This window comes from Crotalus tigris, unplaced genomic scaffold, assembly GCF_016545835.1.
Source record: "Crotalus tigris isolate CLP2741 ecotype Arizona unplaced genomic scaffold, ASM1654583v1 scf7180000024167.7108832, whole genome shotgun sequence".
NCBI classification, from domain to species: domain Eukaryota; kingdom Metazoa; phylum Chordata; class Lepidosauria; order Squamata; family Viperidae; genus Crotalus; species Crotalus tigris.
Window position 1 is genome coordinate 6,903,789 of NW_024100417.1, and position 26,574 is coordinate 6,930,362.

Below are 26,574 nucleotides of genomic sequence, written 5' to 3' on the forward strand. Positions count from 1 at the left end.
AAATAGTCTTGAAGTACCTGTTTATATTCTTTAACGATCTGTGGTCTCTGTAAAATAAATTCATTTAATCTCCATTTAAAAGACTGAGGACCAAATTTAAGATGTAAAGACACTGGATTATGGTCAGAAAAAGGTTTTGAAAGAATAATGGCTTTAGTTGCTTTATGAAGCAGATTTTTTGTAATCCAGATCAAATTGATTCTAGAAAAGGATTTGTCAAATGTCAGGGTTCTGACTGATGGAACTGAATAAATCAGAACTCCAGGGCACCAGATTTTCTCAAAGAACATGTTTGTTGGATACATAATATTGGCACATTCAAATGTGAAACCAAATCTAAAATCCCCCCCCAAGGATTCAGTGTAATAATTCCCAGCCCCCTATTTAGCTATAAGTCACATTCTCCAATAGAACTATTTGGCAGACTCTCTAACAGAACGTCCTTCCTTCTCCATTATGGTGTGGGAATGACCTTGGTTCCCACAGGATCTACTCATGTTTAGACTAGCAGAAATACTTCGTCCCCCCTCCCTTTCTTGTGGCAACCTAGAATGACAAATATGGCTGCAGCTAGGTTCATTGTAGAGTTGACAGTAAAGTCTTTTGTTAGTCCATTTTTACACCTCCAAACTTCGATCAAACCTAAAGTATCGATCAGCTCGAAAAAAGTTGGGGGCAGTTTCCCTTGTGTTTCTTTAATTCCTTTATCAGCTGATCTATCCAATTGTGGGGTTACTACCCCACTGTAGCCATCACAAAACATACTGACCACACAAAGCTCTTATAAACAGAAGAACACTGATATCCCCTAAACTCTGCTGAAGATGTTACCTAGCCTGGTAACGAAACTTTTGGAAACCAACCCACAAGCTTGGAGAACAAACCTTCATCCTTATCCTACTTATTTCACTGAGATCTTCCCTTAGAAAGATGTGCCTTTTCACTAGAGCTTGTGCAGAAGCTCACAGAGCTTGTTTTCATTTAGGTAAAAGTTTATTACATATAATCCCATACATTTTTTAAAACATGAAGTAAACAATTGTATAGATAAACTATGAAGCCATTTGCCAGATATACTTACATTCTTAAGGAACCAAAACCAAAAATGAATTGTGATGGAACAATGTTTTAAAATTCTTTAAATTTGCTATGTGCGTAATTGGCTTTGGTTTTTAAACAATTTACTACAATTAACAAGTTTTCTTTCCTCTTTATGTTTCATATTCTTGTGTTTTGTATTACTGTACACCAAACTTTTTTATTTTTTGTGATTTAAAAATCATCTCTCTTTATCTCTGTTATTATCAAAGGTCATATTTGTCTGCAGCAGGAAAAATTAGTGCCTTTTATATTTTGTTAGGTGTTTGAAATGCTTATTAATCCTGGAGATAACATTCTTTTGGATGCCCCCACTTATCCTGGGACGATAGCTGCTGTGAGTATTCCACAAATCTGGAATATTGTGATGGAAAAAAGATTTAGATTTGCTTCTACCTATTTAGGTCTTGCTCCCATTTATACCAGGCTGTCATTTCTTAAATTTTTGCAAAACTAGGAAAGAAAGGAGGAAAATATTTCCAGTAAAAACTAATTAATTTGCATTTCTTGAACTAACCTTCAAAATAGTGAATAATTATTCTTCAGTTTTGCAGTTTTTCAGGTTCTATAACATGATTTTCCAAGAAAAAAAATCTATGAAGAGGTTTGTAATTTGGGAAACCATTTAGTAATAGGAAAGAGCATGCAAAAATTAGAAAATGTTGACACAATATTTCTTGCAATGTTTTTCATTATACATCTAAAGGCAGGGGCTATATAAAACCTGAATTCATATAAAATATAAAATTCATTTGTAACTTAATGAATGGATGACTACTTACTACAGAAAGAGAAAAAGTTTTCTTTAAAACTTTTGCTGTGATTGTTTACACATTCTATTATTCTCTAATCACTTCACTCATATTGAAATTACAGTCTTATTGATGGATATGTGAAACAGATGTCATTTCTTTTTTTTTATTTATTTATTGAAAATTTTTATAAGTTTTTACAAAAAAAACAGAAAAAATACAACAATACAAAAACAGAAAACAACATAACATCCCCTTCCCCATCCCCCCCCCAAACACACACACCCTTCCCCCCCCCTAAGCTTCCCAGAGCAGAATATAGGCTTAATTAAAAAAGAATTAAAAAAATTATATATAAAAAAGAAAAAAGATTTAAGACTAAAATATATGTATATGTATATAAAAAATAAAAATTATGAAAAAGCAATATAATATTTTTTATATCCAATTTAAATTGTATAAATTCTATCCATTTATCCCAAACAGCAAGAAATTTCTCTTGCGTTTGTTCCTTTAAGAAAGCCGAAATCTTTGCCATTTCCGCCAAATAAGACACCTTAAAAAACCATTCCTGCAGTGTAGGCAAGGATTCCTTCTTCCAATATTGTCCTACTAACAGCCTTGCGGCTGTAATCAAATTTAACATCAATATAACCTCCTTTGTATCACAATCAGTAACTATACCCAACAAAAATAACTGCGGAGTAAATTTTACCCTCCTTCTGAAAATTCTCTGAATATTCCACCATATCTTAATCCAAAATGCTTTTATCTCTCTGCACGACCACCAAATGTGGTAATAAGTGGCATCCAAGCAGCCACATCTCCAACATTTAGGCTGTAGGTCCGGGTACATGAAAGACATTTTTTGTGGGTCAAGGTGCCATCTATAAAACATTTTATAAAAATTCTCCCTTAAGTTCTGTGCCTGTGTAAATTTGACATTTCTTACCCAAATGGTTTCCCATGTATCCAATGGGACTGGTTCACCAAAGTTTTGAGCCCATCTAATCATACAATCTTTAATTAATTCCGTTTCTGAATCCAATTCAACTAGCACCCCATAAATTCTCTTAATATGGGCTTGTCTTTGATCCTTCACTTGCTTAATAAGATTTTCATCTTCTCTAAGAAGGCCCACCTTACAATCCACCTTCCATCTATCTGCTAATTGCCTGTATTGAAACCAAGAATAAGTAATATTTTCTTGAGCTAACTCCTCCCGTAATTTTAATTGCCAATTTTGTCCATCCCATCTGAGTAGCTGTCTGTAAGACACCATGTCCATTTTAACACCTCTTTTTATTCCTTCTATCGCATGCCAGGGTATAGCCCATAATGGTACTTTAAAATCACTTTTATAATATTTTCTCCAAATCCTAAGTAAAGAAGTTCTTATAATGTGAGATTTAAAAGCCCAATCCACTTTTTTATTGAATATTAAATAGGCATGCCACCCATAAAGTAAGTCCCATCCCTCTAGATGGAGTATCTCGAGATTTGTCAAATTTACCCAGTCACTAATTAGTGTTAAAACCACCGCATCATAATATAATTTCAAATTCGGTACCTTGAGTCCACCTCTCTCACGGAAGTCTTGCATAATTTTAAACTTAACCCTTGGCTTTTTCCCTGCCCAAATAAATTTGTTAACACCCTTCTGCCATTCACTTAGGTTAGTCTCATTCTTCAAAATCGGTAACATTTGAAACAAAAAAAGAAACTTGGGTAGAATATTCATTTTTATCACTGCAATTCTTCCCATGAGAGATAATTGCAGCTTCTCCCAATTCCTCAAGTCTTTCTGTACACTAACCCACAACCTGTCATAATTATTTTTAAATAATTTTGCATTAGAAACAGATAGCATCACCCCCAAATATTTTACCTTATTAACAATTTCAAAACCCGTCAAGTTAGCCAGAGTCTGCTTCTCCTGAATAGTCATATTTTTAGGTAGGATTTTAGTCTTGTTAACATTAATCCTAAAACCCGAAACCAAACCATATTGATGAGTTAACTGTAATAACTTTACTGCAGAACTAATAGGTTGCGACAAGGTAACCACCAAGTCGTCTGCAAAGGCTCTTAACTTATATTCTTTTTTATTAACTTCTATTCCTTTAATTTCCTGCGAATCTCGAATTTTGATCAACAATATTTCCAATGTTAAGACAAACAACAACGGTGATAGTGGACATCCTTGCCTAGTACCTTTCTCTATTGTAAATACCTCTGACAAACCTCCATTAACAATAAGTTGTGCCGTTTGTTTTTGATATATTACCGTAAGAGCTTGTAATATCTTTTCACCAAAATTCATCTTTTCAATTACTCTTAACATAAACTGCCAATTCAATTGATCAAAGGCTTTTTCAGCATCTAAAAATATTAGCCCTGCAGGGACTTGGTTATTCTTGTCTAAATATTCTAACAAATTAATGATTTGTCTAACATTATTTTTCATATACCTACCAGTTATAAACCCAGATTGATCTTTATGCACAAGATGGTGCACAACCCTCATAAACCTATTTACTAAGATTTTTACAAATATCTTATAATCCACATTTAAAAGAGATATAGGTCTATAATTCTTTGGTAAAGTAAGATCTTGATCCTCTTTTGGAATCAAAGAAATAAAAGCACTACGCCATGAAGGAGGAATCTCTGAACCCTGTAAGATATCATTAAAAAGATCACCTAGTGGTTGGATCATCTCCTCCATTAAAACTTTATAGTAAACAGCTGTCAACCCATCCGTACCCGGTGCTTTCCCTAGTTTCAATTGTTTAATTGTTATCGCAATTTCCTCTTTAGTAATTAAGCCATTAATTTCATGTTTCTGATCCTCTGTCAGTTTGGGAAAACTAGCCTCACTTAAATATTTATTTATATCTAAGATTTGCACATTAGTAGATTTGTATAATTTTTGATAATAATCTAAAAAAGATTTCTTAATCAATTCCTTCTGAAAGACTAATTTGCCCTTATAATTTATTTTATCTATTATCCTCTGTCTCTGCTTCTTTCTTAATTGATAGGCCAGCCATCTCCCTGGTTTATTGGCATTACAAAATGTATTTTGTTTCATAAACAATAAGTTAGTTGCAGCTTGATCCGCCAGCAACATGTTAAATTGTGCTCTTAACAACTTTACAGATTCTTTAATATTTTCATCTGAAGGATTTAAAATCAAGGACTTTTCTTTTAACTTAATTTCATCCTCCAATTCTTTACGTTTTTGAGTCTGCCTTCGCTTATGAGAATTATTCATTTTTATCAAAATCCCACGCATAAATGCTTTACCAGCATCCCATACCATTGACATTGAAGTCCCCTTATGCATATTTAAAGCAAAATAATCCTTTAAAGACTCCTTTAGCTTTTGAATATTCTTTTCTTGTCTGAATAAGTTTTCATTCACCCTCCAGGATCTTCTCTCCTCTTTTTCTTGAGTCAGCTCCATCCAAACTGGACTATGATCCGTCAGTGACCTAGGAAAAATCTTTACATTCTTTACTCTATTGTATAAGTCCGTTGTAATAAAAAAAAAGTCAATTCTTGAAAAGGATTGGTGTCTATCTGAAAAGAAAGTAAAGTCTCTCTCCTCTTGATTACATTCCCGCCAATAGTCCCTTAATTCCCAATCTTCCTTCATATCAAAAAAAGCTTTAGGTAATTTTGCCTGTTTAAAAAGAGGAGAAGAACCTTTCTTATCCCTTTGTATATCTAAGACACCATTCCAATCACCCATTAATACCACGGATCTATAGTCCAGCAAAGTTATTTTTTGATGTAGCAATCTATAAAATTGTTCCTGTTGCTGGTTTGGTGCATAAAGTCCCACTATGAGTATTTTCTTACCATACAGACCAAGTTCAATCATCACATATCTTCCTTGGGGATCTGATTCTACCAGACAAGCTGGTAGATTTTGCTTCACATAGATAACCACTCCCCCCTTTTTCCCAGGAGCAGAAGATACAAAGTGAGATCCCAGACGGGCATTAACTAGGTATTTCTGATCTTTAAGTAAAATATGAGTTTCCTGTAGACAAATAACATCATTGTTATGTTGCTTCAAATAGTAAAAAAAATTCTTTCTTTTCTGTGGGGAATTCAATCCGTTAACATTCCAGGTCAGGAACTTTGTCATCTCCCTTGGCCATGAGCCTGGAGAAGACTCCCTGGAGATCTGCCATTCCTGCCTGTATTGCAGAACTCTTAGGTCTTGCTCCTCCCACCCGCGATGAAACACTTTCAGAAGAAGATTCTTTAGCCTCTCTTTTACGTTGCTCCTTCTCCTTACGTCTATAAGCTGCATGGGTCATTCTCTGTTCTTTGACCTCCGTTTGACGTTGCCATTCAGCTTGCAGCATCCCAGCAGAAACCAAACCAAGTGCTTCAGATTGCTCCAACTCTTTGCCACTCAGGGGTTTCTGAACAGATGTAGCTGAGCCTGCACCCAGGACCGTGTTGTAGAACTCTTTGGCTTTATCAACCGTATTCAACCTATAACGCATCCCCGCATGGCTCAGAACAATACCCATCGGGATCTCCCATCTAAATGGCATCAATCTGGCTTTGATCTCATTAGCTAGAAAAGCAAAGTCTTTCCTACTTCTTAAAATTTTTGATGGGATTTCCTTTAGGATGATGATATCTTGGGCAGCAATCTGAAATCTCTTATTATAAAAAACTTGTATAATTTCATTACGCAGAGACTTCTTTGTAAAATAGATCACCACATCTCTAGGCAAATTCTTCTGCTTGGCAATCCAAGAGTTAACTCTGTAAATTTTTTCTACTTCTCTGCGTAATTCTCCTTTATCCATATTCAAAGCAATAGCTAAGTCAGTAAGCACCACCTCCATCAGGTCTTGATTCATATCTTCCTTAAGGCCCCTGATCCTCAGAGCGTACTCCATCTGTCTATACTGGAACATAAGGATATCTTCTTGTGAAGTCTCCATCTTCCTTTCCATATCTTGAAATTTCTCCTCAAAAGAGTCAACTTTATCTGCCACTTCCTCCACTCTTGAGTCCAGCTTCACCACCACTGTAGCCAAGCCTGATACAGTTGCAACTATATCTTGCCGCAAAATGGTGTTATTATCTTCTAGTGAGACCTTCATCCCACTTAACTCTTCCTTAATTTCAGATTTAATCTGTGTAACAAGTTGCTTCATTTCATCTCTAATTTGAGATACAACATCTCCCATTATGCCTTTAATCTCTTGTACTGACGGGCCTGGCAAAGAAGGGGAGGGTGGTGGCTGGGTCGGTGGTACATGTTTAAGTTGTTGTTGTGATTGTGCAATTAAAGCTGTGGGAGAGGAAACCACCTTGGATGTTATAGAAGGCGGCTGTCTCTTTGAAGCCATTTTATATGACGCAGTTCACTCTTCCCTTCTTCCCAAAAAAAAAGAGAGGAGGAGGGAGATAGAATTAAAAAAAAAAAGGACAAAAACACTGTAATCCTTAAAAGTCCAAAGAAAAGAGGAGAAAAAATCCAATACCAGAAACAAAAAAAAATCAAAAGCAGTCATTTAAGTCCAAAACTTTGAAAGCAGAAAGACAAAAGAGAAAAGGAAAAAAAAAGGAAAAAAACTCCGACACTTTTAAAACGCCATCTTTTTTCCTCTCTCCATGCCAGCAAAAAAAAGAACAAAGGAGAGATAATCAAAACTAACTAAAAGAAAGAAATAAAACACTAAACTATATAAAAGAGAATCCTTTAAACTGCTCTGTCCGCTTCGGAGATTACTCACCAAGACGCTGTAAACGCGGAGATAGAGGCGGCGGTTTCTTTTGCTTCAAAAGGAAGCAAAAACAGCTGGGAGGCGGAGATCAGCAGGAGCTCCGAGGGAACACTCCTTCCACCTCCTCTAGGAATAAATCCAGAGGGGGTTCAGGGGTTCTACCTCTACTCCTGCGTTCTCTACCCCTTCCCTTTGCCCGGGAAGGGAATTCCGAACCGCGGGCCAGCTGATACGCGCTGTGCTCCGCGATTCTGACACCTTCCCAGCTGGACGGCTAGTAAGTAGCCGCCATCGCCGTCGCCCCGTACCGGAAGCCTCAGATGTCATTTCTTTTATTGAGATAAATCATTCATGTTTTTGGAATGTTTCACCTGATCAGAGATAAGTGGAAGATAGTAACAGTCTTCCCTCATAATTCTACCACTACTTCTGACCAGCTATATTTTAACTGAGAATTCTGGGAGTTGTAGTCTGAGCACACTGGGAGAGTACCAGACTGGAAAAAGTTGGACTAGGAACTCTTCTATACATTTCAAAGGAACAAATTTGAATGTGTATCTGTATCCAATCCTGATTATCTAATAATTATCTACAGTGCAGATAATTTTATAATTTACATAATTACATCATCAATATATGCTTAAATATATCATATAATATGCAATTTGATGTAGGAAACAGACAACCCATTTAACGTATTATAGTAGCAGATATTATGATGTGACCAGGTCACATTGAGATTGCAAACAAGTAAAAACAGAGGGACTCTAGCAGTGCCACAACTTCCATCTTGTTCTGAACTGCTCCTGCAGACATCATTGTGTACGTATAATGAAATTTTCAAAATCAAAAAGCTGACCTTATAATAAATATAATTTATTATATATAAATAAATAATGTCCTGCATAGCATACAGACTTCAGTTCCCAGAATTCCTACTCAACAATCTCAATATATTTGAAGAAGGCCAGATTGGATAAGACTAAAATAAACTAATTTCATACAACCTTTGCCTAACCAGATCCTACACTATATTGTCTTGTTACATATCTTGTGAACCACCCTTTAGAAACCCAATAGAAAAGAAAGACAAATCGCAGTATGAAAAATATGCATCAAAGCTGAGCAATTATTCTAACATTTTAAGAATATTATTATTATTTTAATACATATTTTCTCACAAGATGACCAATGAACTGTGGGAAATAAGAACTGATTATTTAGTTTGCAGGAATAGTACGTTATAACAAGTTTAGAAATTAATTTATCAAAAGCTGAATATAATGCATATGTACAATAAATGCTTGTTCTCTTCTTTTATTAAAATAGCTTAGACCGCTGGGTTGTAACATCATCAATGTGCCCAGTGACCAGCATGGTATGATTCCAAAAGCTTTGAAAGAAGTTCTTTCCAGGTGGAATCCAGAAGATGTAAAAAAGCTCAGGAATGATACCCCAAAATTTCTATACACAATTCCTAATGGTGGCAATCCAACAGGAGCCTCACTGACAACAGAACGCAAGAAAGAGATCTATCAGGTATAACCATCCAATAAATGGTCTCTATACATAATTTTATAGCATTTAAGATGCAGTTAGGCTTTAGTCTAAAATAAATGACTGTTTATTATCAGCCACATGGGGAAGGCTTGTTCTGAAAATCAGAATAATAATATGCAAACTGAAAGATACACATTTCAAAAGGCAATCTGTAATGTCAGTATATGTTAGATACAAAATAATATTTCCTTGCTTATTTGTGTATTCAATGAGAGAACAAATTATTCCATAAGATTACTTATTTCTCCAGTTTATACTTTTTAAAACCTGGGATTAAATATTTGTTAATTAAAGATGTAATTGAAATATGATATCCTACAGTGTGATCCACTAGCCTTTTGGGCCCAGGGATATATAAATATTTCTAGTTCTTACATATCCAGATCCATATTAATTTTTCTGTGGAAAAGTAACATGCATATGCTTTCTTCGGTTTGGGTAGATTAGGGGGTTTTTTTCAATGAAACAATTCTATCTGATTTCAAAGGTTGAAGTTGTGTATGAGAATACTTTTTAAATCAGTCTTGGGAAATCTATTCTTCTAGAACTTGTTCCAGTCAGTCACAATTGTTAGGATAATCAGGGATTTGAATTAGGGACAAGAGTCATCTAGAGAGTCATTAAAAACCCCACAGCATCAATTCTGCCATAAATCAGATCGTATTATTTCTATTGTTCAAGAATATTTCCTACTGTTTATTTGAATTTACTTCCTTTTTTCTAATTTTTATACAATTACCCTTTTCAAAGTTAGTTAGGTTGAATTGTTCTTAAATTATATTTGGATTTGGATTTGTTTTCTAATTTGTATAATAATGTGCTTTGCCATTAGTGTATATCTCTGTGGGATTCCCATTGTATTCCTTGATTGAGGTTTTGGGAGCCATGTTGATCCCAGCAAGGAAATAGAAACAGACTTTAGAATTCCCCCAACTGATAATAACTGAATGTTTTAACAATAGAAAACAGCTCATTTGGTAACAATAATATATGATTATGAAACAATTGTTTTTATTATTTTGTTTGCATGTATGAATATGAGTGTATATATTTCTTTCAGCTTGCAAGACAATACGATTTCCTTATAATAGAAGATGATCCATATTATTTCCTTCAATTTAACAAGGTAGGTTTTTGTTAATTATTTGTGAACTAGAAGCTACAGCAAAGAATGCATGGATTTGTATTCTTTGGATATTTCTATATAAATTGTGTTATGATTTATCACTACTGTTTCTACAGTCAGTAGAATATTTTTCATTAATTATGATACTGTTTTCAAAGCTACACAAAGTATACCATAGACTTCTGCTACGTATGCATTCAAAGCCTCAACAATATCCTTAAGAAAGTATCATTATGGTTATAGGCTTATATGCCAAGCAATATCAGTTTTTTTTTAATTGAAAAGTTTTACAAAAGTTTACAACAAAACAACCCCAAACCCCCCCACCCCTCCCCTCCCACACTTCCCAGAGCTGAATACAGGGTTTATTCAATATGACAATCATAATCTAAATAACATTAACCAACTATATAAAAACCAAATCCATAATACGCTTTAACTCCCTTTTAACATATAATAAACAAATTGTAAATAAGCATAATAACATAAACAAATTAATATCCTAATTCTTAAACAATACGATATAAGCAATATCAGTTTTTATTAGTTATTTAAAATATGAGAATATATCTGTGATTTCATCCACACACATTTCAATTTAAGAAAAAACACTAAACCAAAACATTCTATTTAGACTTTCTGTATCTTGATAATGTATTACTGTCAAGAGGCATCGTTTATAATGGTGATTCTCCTTTGCCAAATATTCCACTTCTTGTACATAGGTAGTTATACTTTAAATAATTGATGGACTTTTCAGAGTAGATTTGGGGCAGATATTGAGATGGGTGGGGAGTATAATGGGAAATCGTGCTACCTGAATGGAAATGTTGGATGCAGCCCAGTTTTGATGCATGAATAGGTTTCATAATGCATGTACACCTTTTTTTTTTTTAAAAAAAAAAAACTTTTCCACATGTTGTGAGCCACCTTGTACAAGTATTAGTTACTAACAGCAAACCTTTACTTTCTTTCCTGAAGCCTTGGGCACCAACCTTTCTTTCAATGGACATTGATGGGCGAGTTATCAGGACTGACTCCTTTTCTAAGATCCTCTCATCTGGGTAAATTCAACTGCACCATAGCTGGACATTCAATTACATGGGGGCTGGCCAAGCATACACTTGAAAATCCCTAAAGTTACTGGTATAAATTTAATCTGAACAAAGACTTTCATTGTAGTCTTTTTTGAAATTGAATTATATGGTTTCACAGACAAATGCTGTTCCATGTATACATCTTCTATCCTTCCAATTTTCATGACAGTAATCTTTTTCCTGAAACAGTATCAGATATTTTCTTTGTCTTAGTTGTCCAGTTCTATCATTAGTTATCTGATTCCTATTTAATTAACTTTTATAAAATTGGTTTGTTTTTCTCTTCCTGATACTTTCATAATTTGCTTTTGTTGCCTCAAAATGAATATGAATATTAGGATATATATTGTCTTCCACAATTTCAGACATGGCATTTTATGTGTATGTAAGGAAGTATTTTAAGTATATTTTTATTTTTGCACAGGCTAAGAATTGGATTTCTAACTGGTCCTAAGCCATTAATTGATAGAGTTATTCTACATATACAGGTTTCTACAATGCACACCAGTACCTTCACCCAGGTAAGAATTATCATGATATATATAAAGATATGCTCTTAACTTTTAAACACAAACACCAGTATAACATCCATGTATTTACAGAATCGTCTAAAACTGAATGCACTGAAGAAAAGCTTTTCATTATTTATAATTCCTTAATCCTATATAATAGGTATGATTGGCATAATTTTAATAAAAAATTAAGATTTTTCCTATAGAAAAAAGTACCAACAGGATGAAAAGTTAGGCCATTTTAAAAAGAAAATATTCTCTCACTGATTTTATTTAATAGCTCTTAAAAATACTTTATAACTTGTTTACAGTTGTGAGCACTGAAAGCTCTATAACGAGCCCTTTCTCTGTTCCACTTCTATAGCTGTTATTAATAAGGTTATGAACAAGCCAAACTACTAATACTATTAATAGTATTACATATCTACAGTGAGGGAAAAGATTATTTGATCCCCTGTTGATTTTGTACATTTGTGCATTGACAAAGAAATGATCAGTCTATAAGTTTAATGGTAGGTTTATTTTAACAGAGACAGAATAACAACAAAAAAATCCAGAAAAATGCATTTCAAAAAAGTTATAAATTAATTTGCATTTTAATGAGTGAAATAAGTATTTGACCCCTTCGCAAAACATGACTTAGTACTTGGTGGCAAAACTTTTGTTGGCAATCACAGATGTTGTTTGTAGTTATCCACCAGGCTTGCACACATCTCAGGAGGGATTTTGTCCCATTCCTCTTTGCAGATCCTCTCCAACTCATTAAGGTTTTGAGGCTGACATTTGGCAGCTCGAACCTTCAGCTTCCTCCACAGATTTTCTATGGACTTAAGGTCTGGAGACTGGCTAGGCCACTCCAGGACCTTAATGTGCTTCTTCTCGAGCCACTCCTTTGTTGCCTTGTCCATATGTTTTGGGTCATTGCCATGCTGGAATACCCATCCACAACCCATTTTCAATGCCCTGACTGAGGGAAGGAGGTTCTCACCCAAGATTTGACGATACATGGTCCAGTCCATCGTTCCTTTGATGCAATGAAGTTGTCTTGTCCCTTAGCAGAAAAACTCCCCCAAAGCATGATGTTTCCATCTCCATATTTGATGGTGTAGATCAGTGTTTCTCAACCTTGACAATTTTAAGGCATGTGGTACTGCAATTTCCCTTTAAAAATTCTAGAATCAAAAATATGCTTTACTTCGTAGTGAGTTGACTCACCACTATGAGGGGTCCAGGTGCCTTCTTAGGGGGAGGTCTTAAAGTGGATTCTCACAAAGGTTTCAACAAGCTGCAATGGAAGACAGTGAATTCTCCCTAAGAGCCTAGGGAGTTTTAATTCTACTGTGACTGGATTGATGAACCTTACGATGGGGAAAGGCCCCAAGAATTCCGGTCCTAATTTCTTACTGGGTAATTTAAGGCATAAATATTTAGTCGACAAATAAATCTTTTCCCCAACTTGGAATGTTCTTTGAGGGGCTCTCTTTTTATCTGCCTGCTTTTTATAAGTCTTGGAAGTCTTTTTTAAAGCAGCTTTCATGGCTTTCCAAACCTCTTCCCACCCCCTCACCCATTGATCAAGTGTCTGAGAAGTGGAGGGCGCTTGAGGGTATTCAGGTATTGGGCAGAACTCTTTTCCTGTAGCCACTCTGAAAGGCGTGAAGCCAATGCTGCTGTGAACAGAGTTATTGTAAGCTACCTCTGCTGTTGTAGAAATGAGAGACTTGAGTCAGCTCTTTTGGGAAAGGAAATGGTTTATTGCGCAGGTTCAGAGAGCTAATCACAGCAAAAAGGGTCTGAACCCCAAACGGGCATGGGTGAACATTCTTATACCCCTTAATACATAAGTATTTCCTGATCATGAAATATTCCATACATGGTTATATTCTATAGTTCCTTATTCTAACATAGGAAAGCTACTAAGCAGTTTGCAATATATCATGTGCAAAGTTAAAAACAGGATATTGGGCTGATCTGGCACTTCTAAATTTATGTGTCATCTGGGAGACAGGAAACCTCCCTCGCACCCACAGTTTCTGTTAGACAATCAGTATTTTTCCAGCTTCCCACTTTACTGCAAAAGAGAAGAGGTCAGTCCAGTTGGTTTGTTGGTAGGAAATATAACATCTGAGATATTGCTCCACCATCTTGTTAGCGGCTTCCACAGCCCCATTAGTAGACGGGTGAAAAGCAGATGATAGACCTTGAGATGATCCAATTAATTTAAGAAAGCTCCTCCAAAACCTAGCTGAGAACTGCACCCCCCCTTCCGAAATTATTCATTTAGGTGCTCCATGCAGCCGGTAGATATGTTTCAGAAACAATTTAGTCAATCGTTGAGCAGATGGGAGTCCTTTGCAGGTGATGAAATGAGTCTGCTTCGAAAACAAGTCTATCACACTCCAGATGACAATATTTCCTCTACTCTCAGATATATCTACTATAAAGTCCATAGCTATTTCTTCCCATGGATGAGAAGGGTCTGCCACCAGCTGCAGTAACCCAGGGGGCTTCCCTGGAATTCTTTTCATGGTGGCACATACAGCACAATTCCTGACATAGTTTTCCACATCCTGTTTTAGTCCCGGCGACCAAAATTGCTGGCGGATGAGATGTAGAGTTTTTAAATATCCAAAGTGTCCAGCCTGTTTTACATCATGGCTGTGTTTGAGAGCATTAAGGTGGAGGGCTTCAGGCAAGTACAGTTCCCTCCCCCCTTGTAAGCCAAACCATCCCTGCATATTAGGGGGGGTTGATTGTCTTTGAACCATTCATATTAGTAAAGTTGGAAGGGACCTTGGAGGTCATCTAGTCCAACCCCCTGCTCGGGCAGGAAACCCTACACCATTTCGGACAAGTGGCTGTCCAGTCTCTTCTTAAAAACTTCCAGTGTTGGAGCATTTACTGCTTCTGGAGGCAAGCTGTTCCACTGATTAATTGTTCTCACTGTCAGGAAGTTTCTCCTTAGTTCTAGGTTGCTTCTCTCCTTGATTAGTTTCCACCCGTTGCTTCTTGTCCTCCCTTCAGGTGCTTTCGAAAATAGCTTAATTCCCTCTTCTTTATGGCAGCCCCTGAGTTATTGGAATACTGCTATCATGTCCCCCCTTGTCCTTCTCTTCGTTAAACTAGACATACCCAATTCTAGCAACGGTTCCTTATATGTTTTAGCCTCCAGTCCCCTAATCATCTTTGTTGCTCTTCTCTGTACTCTTTCTAGAGTCTCAACATCTTTTTTACATCGTGGTGACCAAAACTGGATGCAGTATTCCAAGTGTGGCCTTACCAAGGCATTGAAGAGTGGTATTAATACTTCACGTGATCTTGATTCTATCCCTCTGTTAATGCAGCCTAGCACTGTGTTGGCCTTTTTGGCAGCTGCAGCACACTGCTGGCTCATATTTAGGTGATTGTCTACTAGGACTCCGAGGTCCCTCTCACAGTTACTACTATTGAGCATGGTGCCACCTATGCTGTACTTGTGCATTTGGTTTTTCTTGCCTAAATGTAGAACCTTGCTTTTTTCACCATTGAATTTCATTTTGTTAGTTAGTGCCCAGTGTTCAAGTCTGTCCAGATCCTTCTGTATCTTAAGCCTGTCTTCTGGAGTGTTGGCTATTCCTGCCAGCTTGGTGTCGTCTGCAAATTTGATGAGTTCCCCATCTATCCCTTCATCCAAATCGTTGATGAAGATGTTGAAGAGTACTGGGCCCAGAACAGAGCCCTGGGGCACCCCACTACACACTTCCCTCCATATAGATGCAGTTCCATTGAGGACCACTCGCTGAGTACGGCCGGTCAGCCAGCTACGGATCCATCTGGTGGTGGTTCTGTCTACCCAACATTTTTCTATCTTGTCAAGTAGTAGGTTGTGATCTACTTTATCAAATGCCTTACTGAAGTCCAAGTAAATTATGTCCACAGCATTCCTCTGATCCACTAATTTTGTCACTTGGTCAAAGAATGCAATAAGATTTGTCTGGCATGATCTATTTTTGACAAACCCATGTTGGCTTTTAGTAATGACTTTGTTTGCCTCTAGGTGTTCGATTCGTTGTTTGATTATCTTTTCCAGGATCTTCCCAGGTATTGAGGTCAGGCTGATAGGTCTGTAATTTCCTGGATCCATTTTTTTTCCTTTTTTGAGGATGGGAACTACATCAGCTCTTTTCCAGTCCTCTGGTAGTTCCCCTGTGTTCCAGGATCTTTGAAAAATATAGTTCAGTGGCTCCGATATCACATCTGCCAGTTCCTTGAGAACTCTGGGGTGTAATCCATCTGGTCCTGGCGATTTGAACTCATCTAGGCTGGACAGGTGCTCACTAACCATTTTCTTGCCTATCTTAACTTGTGTTTCTGTTTTGTTTTTTATGGCACTAGTTTTGATAGGTTGGTCTGTTTTTTCCCTTTGTGTAAAGACAGATGCAAAAAATGAGTTAAATAGTTTGCTTTCTCCCTGTTGCTTGTCACCTTCTTGCCACTTCCACCCACTAATGGACCAATCATTTCCTTCACTTTTTTCTTGTTTTTTACATGTTGAAAGAAGCTTTTTTTGTTATTTTTGACTTTGGTCGCAAGCCTTAGTTCATTTTGAGCCTTGGCTTTCTTCACTTCTTTGCAGGCTCGGGCTATTTGCTGATATTCTGACTTAGTTATGTTCCCCTCTTTCCACTTTCTATACTTGTCCTTTTTATCTTTCAATTTGTCAGAGAGTTCTTTATGCAGCCATGCTGGTTTCTTTTGAGAGCTGTTGTTTTTCCTCTTTGTTGGTATTGTGCTAGACTGTGCTTTTATTATCTCATTTTTCAAAATTTCCCAAGCTTCTTGAGTTGTTTTCCCCTTGAGGATTCTCATCCATGGAATCCTTCCCAAGCCCTCTCTAAGTTTATTGAAATTAGCTCTCTTGAAGTCCAAGACTCTAGTTTGACTGTGTTCTATTGCTTGTGCTTCTATAATGTTGAATTCTAATATTGCATGATCACTTCCTCCCAGGGTTCCTATGGCTTCAACACCTTCTATCATTTCATCTCTGTTAGTGAGAATTAGATCCAAAATGGCTAATCCCCTAGTTCCCTTCTCTACTTTTTGGGAGATAAAGTTGTCTGCTAGGTTTGCCAGGAACCTGTTTGATTTTCCACTTGGTGCGGAGTTTGTCTCCCAGTTGATGTCAGGGTAGTTAAAGTCCCCCATTACTATTGTGATGTGCTTCCTACATACCTTAGTTAGCTGACTAGCAAAAAGTTCATCTATTTCCTCTGTTTGGTTGGGTGGTCTGTAGTATACACCTATGGCAATGTCATTTCCCCTCCCTTTTATATTGACCCAAATGCATTCAAGACAGTTTTTATCATTGTTGTGCTCTATTTCTGTGGAGATGTAGTTATTTCTTATATAGAGAGCAACTCCACCTCCTCTTTTATTTGGTCTGTTTCTTTTAAATAATTTAAATCCCTCTAGCTGTGTGTTCCATGTGTGGGTTTCATCCCACCATGTTTCCGTAATGGCAACAATATCGTATCTGCCCTCATTAACCTGAATTTCTAGTTCACCCTGTTTGCTGTTCATACTCTGTGCATTGGTGTATAAACATTTGAGTCCTTTGTGGGTGGCCCTGTGTTTCCTTTCTACATAACCTGTGTGGTGCCTGAGTTCCCCTATTGTCTTACCACCTATTTGGTTAGTGCACTTTATGTGGCACTCGCTATTAGAGGCTTCATTTTGCTTGATAGCAAGGTTGATATTCTTGTCCACACACACATCTATGCTACATGCACTGATAGCCCTATAGTTTTTAAATTGCCGGGGACAGGGTTGTTCCGTGTCAATTAACTCCCTGTCCCCGCTGTTTAGTTTAAATTTCCCTCCAGAAAATCTGTGAATTTATAGCCGAGTAACTCAGTCCCTTTTTTTGATGGATGCAAACCATCTCTTTTGTACATCTTTTGATTGGACCAGCTACTGACATCGTGACTAATATATCCAAAGCCTTCCCCTTTACACCACTCCTTTAGCCACATATTGAATTGTGCTATGCGCTGGCCTTTTCCGTTTTGCTCCTTATACACTGGTAAGACCTCTGAGAAAGTAAGCCTACAGCCTATTCTGCTAAGTTCCTTCCCCAAGCTCTGGAAATCATTCTGCACAGAGAGTACATCTTTTTGGGATAGATCATTAGTGCCAAGATGTACAATAGCCTCCACATCCAAGTCCTTGCTGCCATTCTTGATTATTTTAGAAATACGCTTCTTGTCCCTACTGGCAGTAGCACCTGGAAGACACCTAACCTGTTTCAAAGCCTCTGTGTCCTTCCCTAAATTTACATCCCTTATAATTGAATCACCTACCAGAAGGTAGCTTCTCTTTTTGGGAGCCTTTCTATTCTTGCATGACTGATGTGCAATACCTGATTCACACTTTTCCCTGTCAGAATCTAGTTCTTCATCTCGGACCACAATCCCCTGCTTATTTGAGTTATCTTCACAAATACCTTTACCTGTCTCCTTAATGTCCCTATTAAGGTCAGTAAGGGCACTGTAACTGTTGTGCAGGGACACAGCGAAAGCTTTGTGTTTATGGTTCACAGCTCTCACCCTGCCAGATCCCACGGTTGTCCACACTGCCCTTCTCCTGCAGGATCTTTGTGGTAAAGGGGGCTGATAGCATGGGGGCTTACTAGAGTAGAGGGGCTGAACTGGACATTGATCGGTGAGGAGCTCTTGTTTTATTTTCTTTGCCCCAGGGTCATCAGGACTAGGGGCCCTGTGGGGCATGAGTTGAGCAGCAGTTTGTGGATTGGAGATAACTGCTCATTAACCTCTTCACGTTCGCTTTTGTACTGGGGCAATCTCTATAGTGCATCATCTAGGAAGTTTTTTCCTCCCGGTATGTACTTTAGGGTGAAGTTGAAATAGTTAAAGTACTGTGCCCACCGCGCTTGCTTTGGGGACAATTTGCAGGGAGTTTTCAGTGCTTCCAGATTTTTGTGATCTGTCCATAGTTCAAAAGACACCTTGCTCCCTTCTAGATCAGACTTGTCAAACACAAGGTCCGGGGGCCTGATGTGGCCCGCGAAGTGGTTTCATGTGGCCCGCGAAGCCATCCTGGAAACAGTGAGGGAATGGCCCCCACTGCCTTGGCCCTGGCCCAGGCCAGCCGGGAGCCAATGTACAATTTGTGGTGGCCATCTTGGCACTTCCCCGGTGGACTATACCTTGGCACTTGCCCCGGTCCCACCCCCTCAGAGACCCTCAGAGACCCTCAGATCTGTCCCATTCCTGCCCAGGCCCCCACAGGCACCCTTGACACGAATGATATAGAACTGGCCACACCCACCCAGAAGGCCACACCCACTCCATCCACACCCACCCAGTAGGCTGCACCCACTCTGGCCACATCCACCCAGCCCCCCAAGGGCAACCACAATGCTGATACGGCCCTCAGTGAAATTGAGTTTGACACCCCTGTTCTAGATAGTGTCGCCAGTTTAATAGCCCCCACTAATTGCGAAGACCTCCTTCTAGATTGCCCATCTCCTTTCACTTTCAGTAATTTTTTTAGAGGTGTAGGCGCAGGGTTGCAAGATCCCATTTTTATTCTTTTGCAGTAATACAGCTCTGACGGCCACGTCGCTGGCATCAGCTTGAATTACAAAGGGCTCCCCTGGGCAAGGGTGTTTTAGGACTGGTTCAGCAGCAAATAGTCTTTTAATTTCTCGAAAGCTGTTTGACAGCCCATAGTCCATGCTAGTGGTTGGCTCAGTCACGGCTTCCTTCCTCCTTTGCCTGTTTTGAGCAGTTCTGTAAGGGGTAGGGCAATCTCGGCAAAAGAGGGGATGAATTGATGACAGAAGTTGGCAAAACCTACAAAGCTCTGGAGCTGTTTGTGAGTCTTTGGGAGCTGCCATTCTATTACAGTCCTCACTTTGGCTGGGTCCATTTCAATGCCCTCATTGGAAATTCTGTAAGCAAGATAATCTAATCGGGTCTGGTGAATTCACATTTTGACAATTTGGCATAAAGCTTGGCATTCAATAGCTTCTTTAATACGTCTCTCACCAGCTTTATATGATCAATCATATTCATACTGTATATCAGGATGTCATTAAGATACACCAGAACCCCTTTGTATAAATGATTATGTAGGACCTCATTAATCAACTGTATGAATACAGCTGGGGCCCCCTGTAGTCCAAATGGTATGACTTTGAACTGGTAGCTTCCCAGGGGGCAGTTAAAGGCAGTTTTCCACTCATCTCCCTCCTTTATTCTCACCGAGTAATATGCCTCTCTCAGGTCTAATTTAGTGAAGACACTCCCCTTAGCCAGGTGGGTGAATAAGTCCTTCAGGAGGGGGAGGGGATATTTATTTTCCGCACTCACCGCGTTCAGACCTTTATAAATGCAGAGACGAAGAGACCATCCTTTTTTTTCTTTAAACGACAGAGGCCCCCACAGCAGACTTGGCCCGTTCAAAGAATCCCCTTGCTAGGTTTTTATCCACGTATCGCTGCATCTGCTCCATTTTGAGGAGGGACATAGTGTACATTCTCGATCGTGGGAGTTTGGCTCCGGCAACAGTTCGATAGAACAATCATTGGGTCGGTGAGGAAGCTGGGCATCGCATTCTTTCTCACTAAATGCCTCCGCTAGATCCCTGTACTCGCTGGGGATGAATGGCTCTCCTGGTGGTGGTGAGGCAGCCATGTGTGATCTCTCATTAGGTGGCCTAAAGCTTTCTGTAACGTTGGTTGAATCAGTGGGGTTTTTGGCCCTATAGGTAGCCTCACAGTTCTCATTCCTTTCTCCCACCACATAAATGGCTTCCATTTGTCCAACCAGGCTAATCCTAGGATCACAGCCTCAGTCCCTCCCATCAGGGAGCCATCAGCTTGCTCAAACTTCATGGGTTTGGAGAGCAGTTTTGCTCGTATGGCAAATGGCAAGCTAATGACGCATCGGGAGCATCCGGAATTGACTAGCACTTTTAAGTCTGCCTGTGCCCTTGACTTAGGGATTATGAGTTTGGCAGGCAGTGAGAAAGGTGGGATGTGTCGACTCACCATCGGGTCGTTCTCTCCTTCATCGTCGTTGTCGAAAGAGGGTAGAGCAGGGGCAGCTCCAGCCTGAGTCCCGGCATCCTCCTGTGTGGGGGATGTGAACTGGCCAACAGGTTCCTGTGTGATCTGGCTGCTTTCCACCGGTCTGGGGAATGTGATGTGGGAATCCCTTCGTGGTAGCTCCACCTTATCTGCCTTTGAAGCTCTTTAGGGTGGCAAGGCCGTCTTGAGGTGTCTGGAGTTTCCGTTGAGCTTGTCCCAATCTGTCAACCAGATCAGCTGTCCTAGCTGCTTGTGTTTTGCTCCCAGCTGCGAAGCCTGCAAAAGCTCTTTCTCCACCGGCTTGCTTACTGTCGCTTCCCCCCCTGGGGTAGCAGCTGCTGCCGGGAAACTGGCTTCAGGCAATTTGTCTTCCTTCATGATAAAATCTTCCCTGAATCTTTGCCAGCTTATCCCCCAAGTCTAGGGATAGCGACTGGGGTTCAGGACCCCTAAATAATTTGGAAAGTTTGGAGTTTTCGCTTAATGTCATGGTTCCGACAAATGAAACTCTTCAAAGAACTTTGAGGCATTGTTTACCTTAAAGAATCTTTATGGGAGTAGCATAGCTTTGGCACTAACATAGTTGAAGCCAAAAATTGGATTCCCTTCCCTGAGCACATAGTATAAAGGCACAATTCCCTCCTTCAATTAACAGTCATAAATCACATTGTCCAATTAGTTTGAAATGCAGGCTTTCCCTCCTGTTCTGCTACAGGCCAATTTTTATCACCTCTTATTTCACACACTAGTACAATATTGTTATGTCTAACTAACTCCCACCACATTCCGCCTCCTCCCTCAACGTCATCTAATTCTATAAGTAAAGCATAAGAAAGAAAAAGGCTGCATCTTCATATATTGTCAAAGCAAGAATATCCAATGTTAGCAGTGTTGACACAAGGGAGATTGACAGTTATTTTATGTTTCTTCCATTTGCAAATAATCACACCAATTGTTGTCATCTTCTCACCAAGCTGCTTGGTGATAGTCTTGTAGCCCATTCCAGCCTTGTGTAGGTCTATAATGTTGGATAGCTCTTTGGTCTTGGCCATGATGGAGAGTTTGAAATCTGATTGATTGATTGCTTCTGTGGACAGGTGTCTTTTATTACAGGTAACAAGCTGAGATTAGGAGAATTCCCTTTAAGAGAGTGCTCCTAATCTCTGCTCGTTACCTACATAAAAGATATCTGGGAGCCAGAAATCTTGCTGATTGATAGGGGATCAAATACTTATTTCACTCATTAAAATGCAAATCAATTTAAAACTTTTTTGAAATGCATTTTTCTGGAATTTTTTGCTGTTATTCTGTTTCTCATTGTTAAAATAAACCTACTGTTCAAATTATAGACTGATAACTTCTTTGTCAGTGGGCAAACGTACAAAATCAGCAGGGGATCAAATAATTTTTTCCCTCACTGTATTTATAAAAATGATTTTACAGTTTCAAATAAATCTTACAAGGCTGTAGTTGTGCATAGATTTTTTAAATTCTTTGAGTCATTCTTGACTCCTAGCAATTACCTGAACAAGGCCCTGCAGTTTTCTAGGTAACATTTTTGGAAGGGCTTTTCCATTGTCTTCTTCCTATGACTGAAAAGAGGGACTTGCCAAGAGTCACCCTGCTGGCTTTTTGCATGAGGCTGGACTAGAACTCCTCACCTAATAGTTTCTAGTATGGTACCTTAATCGTAACACCAACTGTGTCACTCTTTATAGCTTATTGAGAATAATCCTGTTCATAGGATTGTATTACTTTGGCCTTTTTTCCCCTTCTATTAAGGCCATTTTAGATTTTTTATTAGTGTCTGTTGATGAGCAAATAACATACTGACTGTAGACCTACTATTCCTATAGATTATGATAGCCCAGCTTCTTCAACAATGGGGACTGAAAGGTTTCCTGGACCATGTAGAGAGGTAAATATATTTAGCATATTTCATTTTTGATATATTGTATGTTTTTAATTATTATATTTTCTTGTATATATTTTAAACGTATGTTGTTTTAATATACTCACAAATAATTCTATATATACACACACATATACTGTACATAAAGACATATTTATATAATGGCCACAATAATATATGCAATTTATTGTACTAAAGTCCATCCATTTGAATGTACAGAATTCAGATTTAATTGCCTGAGAGCTACCCATTGAAATACTTGCAAAGAATTCTGGACATTGTAATCTAGAACATTTTGGAATTGCAGCAAGTGTACATGCATCCTTTTAAACATGGTTAGATTAAATATAAATTAAATAAATTGAAAATATTTAGAATGGAATTTCTATTTCTAACAGTATCAGAAATTATTGTACATGTTTTGCAGGACTCTGCATTTTACATGCTAGCTTTTGGAAATTGTAGAAATAAATAAATTACAAATTGGGGAAACTGAGAAAATTGCAAGCAAAATTGGTAGCTCTGGATAGTTTATATCAAATGGATAACTTCACAAGAAATTGGCTAAAACATATAATCAGCACACTGACATCAATTGAAATCTGTCCTGTACATTTGAAAGGAGCAGATAAAAAAAAAGGAATACTGTCTCATGAACTCTGCTCAGAGACCAACTCTGTTTAAATTCCTGCTATCAAAATGTTTCCATTGATAATGGTTATTACCACATTTCCCTGAAAATAAGACCTATCTCGAAAATAAGACCTAGCTTAATTTTTATGTGTGCTCCAAATATAAGCCCTACCTAAAAAATAAGCCCGAGTTAAGATCTCCGCCCACTGTGTCCTACCATCTGGTTGTACGAGGTGGGGTGAGGCACAAACATAAAAATCAAGCTACGGCAGGGGTGGGGGAATGGAGTTGCTGCACGCATCCTGCTTCCACTTACCTCAGGGTCCCCACAGCCAGGCCTCCCATGCCCCAACACTTGCCTCACCTTTTGACAGTGGCATGAGCAGCAGCAGTTCCATCCACTTCTTTTGGTTGCTGGCAGCCACTCGCAGCAGGAAGCCATGTGGCATGTCTTGCCGGTGCTGCCAGTTATGTCAGGATGCCACATGGCACATTGTACCAGTGCTGTTGCTCGTGCATGCCACAATACACCACCTGGCATCCTGCCACGACCAGCAACACTGGTGTGATGTGCCACTTGGCCTCCTACCATGACCAGCAGCACCAGCGTGATACATCACATGGCATCCTGCAGCAAGTGGCAGCATTGGCACAACATGCCATGAATGGCGGCACCGACACAATGCACCACGTGGCATCCTGTGAGTGGCGGCACTGGCGTGATGCCACGAGCAGCAGCACCTGCACAATGTGCCATGCGGCATCCTGCCACGAGTGGTGGCACTGGCACAACACGCCATGTGGCGTCCTACAAATGGCCGTGAGCGGCTGCAGAAGTTGGGCAGCAGAGTGACAAGTGTCGGGACTGGCTGCAGTAAGCGGGTAAGACATCCCCTCAAAATAAGATCTAGTGTCTGTCTAGTGTCTGAAGACAAAAAAAAATATAAGAGCAGGTCTTATTTTCAGGGAAACATTGTAGAACTGTAAATTAAGCTTTTATTTGATTTGGAGGGTTTTTTTCCTCCTATCCCATATTGTTTTCCTTTTTGGGTCACAGTTTTTAGTTGTAGCTTCCATATGTTGTTTTATATAGGAATATCATAATCCTCATTATTTGGACATTATTTGTTTCCATCAGGAAACAATCTATAAATATCATTTTGTGCTAGAAAAGAACTAAGACATAGAGATGTATTCAAGTTTGTGCTACAGTCAGTGAAAATTGAAATCCAATACTTTACATTCACATTTATATCATTGTCATATGAACAGTAAATGATCCTAAGAATGATACACAGATTTTTTTGTTGTTTAATGATTCTGAAATCATTAAAGAACAAAAGAAATATGTGTGTCATTATTAGGAATGATGCATCCAAATGCATCCAATTCAATATAGTTTGGATGCGTCAAAAAGATATACACAAAACAGCTGTGTTCCTTGCATAGTGATTATATATACAGTATTCCTCCTGGCAGATTTTTATTTAAAAATTGCTTGCAGTAATTAAAAAAATTGTCTTAATTTTGAAGAATAGCTACAAACTGTCATTTAGGGCACAGAAGTCTTTATAACCAATTGCTATTTCTATAAAGTTCATAAAGTCTTCTCTAAACCAGAGAGTTGACTATCTGTGGCCTTCAACTCTCAGAATTTCTCAGCCAGTCATGCTGAGTCTTCAAATTCCTATGGTTGGACTCCCCTGACCTAAATGACCTTCCTTGTTTTGAGCATCAAAACTGCTAATTTGGAAGAGTTTCTTCATCATTATGCTTTTCTCTTTTCTTTTTCTCATCTTTTGTTAGTGTGGTGGATTTTTACAAAAAACGGCGAGATGTGATGCTTAATGCAGCAGATAAATGGCTAAAAGGTTGGAGTCAATAATGAACATTTGAACTATTAATACATGATTGAAATATACTACTAAAAAGGGAAACATATAACTTTTCCCTTTGTCTTGAGAAGTGTGTGAAAAATTAATGTATCCCATTTTAGGGTTACCTTCAGTAAAAATAATCTTTTTTCGTTTTGAAGGTTGTTCAATGCTCGGTAATAACTCTCCTGTGAAAATATAATATGGTCCCTTGCCTTTTTCATTTTATTCCTGTGTTTCATTTCTGCTATTGCTGTGCCCCTACAATTATTCCAGATAATATACTTATACGTGGTTCCTTTTAGTAAAGAAGCTTTTCTGTCAGGCATAAATTCATTTACTGGTATCATTACTAGCCAATAAAACTCAACACAATCCTTGGATATAGGTATAGATATATGTCAAGTCCATAATATTTCCCACATGTTACTCCATTCTACTAATGATGATGATAATTGTTCATAACTGCTTATTCAATAAATTGTGTATAGATAATCCTCAATTTATGACAACAGTTGGGACCAGAATTTCCATTGCTAAATAAGACATTTTTGCTGCAGTTGTTAAGTGAATCACAAAGTTGTTAAGCGAATCTAGCTTTCCTCATTTACTTTGCTTTTGGGAAATCAGCTGGGAAAATCACAAATTGTGATATCATGACCTCAGAAGTCTGCAACTGATATAAATAAATGCCAATTGCAAAGCACCCAAATGTTGATCATATGACCATGGGGATGCTGCAATAGTCATACGTGTGAAGCATAGTTGCAAGCTATTTTTTTCAGTGCCAAATACTTTGAACAGTCACTAAACAAATGGTTAAGTCAAGGACTACCTATATTGGAGCTAACCGTTATAACTGATAGCTATTTCACCAGATACAATCTGATGGATATTGTTGTGTCAGCCTCCACCAGATAGACCAGGCTAGAGATTCAACCTACCAGGCTAAAACTGACTTTATTAGTAACAGCTATAGTAAACAGAATTTTACAAATGTGAACGTGCTCTATAAATCTTCCTTATTCTCTAATACCAGCCTAAAGTTCAGCCATATATGAAGAAGTTTACTCAAAAAGAAATCCTGTTTTGCTCATTAGAACAGATTTTTCAATACAGCCATTTGTAGTGAAGAAAATAGGTTGCATTTACTT

General features: G+C 38.3%; 1 protein-coding gene across 4 annotated transcripts in view; it reads left to right on the forward strand.

The window, feature by feature from the left end:
• Positions 1 to 26,574, forward strand: part of AADAT (aminoadipate aminotransferase) — a 61,297-nt gene that overhangs the window by 16,179 nt on the left and 18,544 nt on the right. For 3 of the 4 annotated variants that reach the window (XM_039323151.1, XM_039323150.1, XM_039323152.1), the window contains 7 exons: positions 1,361 to 1,435; positions 8,945 to 9,154; positions 10,236 to 10,301; positions 11,283 to 11,365; positions 11,823 to 11,919; positions 22,858 to 22,919; positions 25,353 to 25,417. In XM_039323151.1, coding sequence (XP_039179085.1) covers positions 1,361 to 1,435; positions 8,945 to 9,154; positions 10,236 to 10,301; positions 11,283 to 11,365; positions 11,823 to 11,919; positions 22,858 to 22,919; positions 25,353 to 25,417 — 658 coding nt within the window. The remainder of the gene's footprint in view (positions 1 to 1,360; positions 1,436 to 8,944; positions 9,155 to 10,235; positions 10,302 to 11,282; positions 11,366 to 11,822; positions 11,920 to 22,857; positions 22,920 to 25,352; positions 25,418 to 26,574) is intronic. The other variant, XM_039323153.1, reaches the window with a different exon arrangement.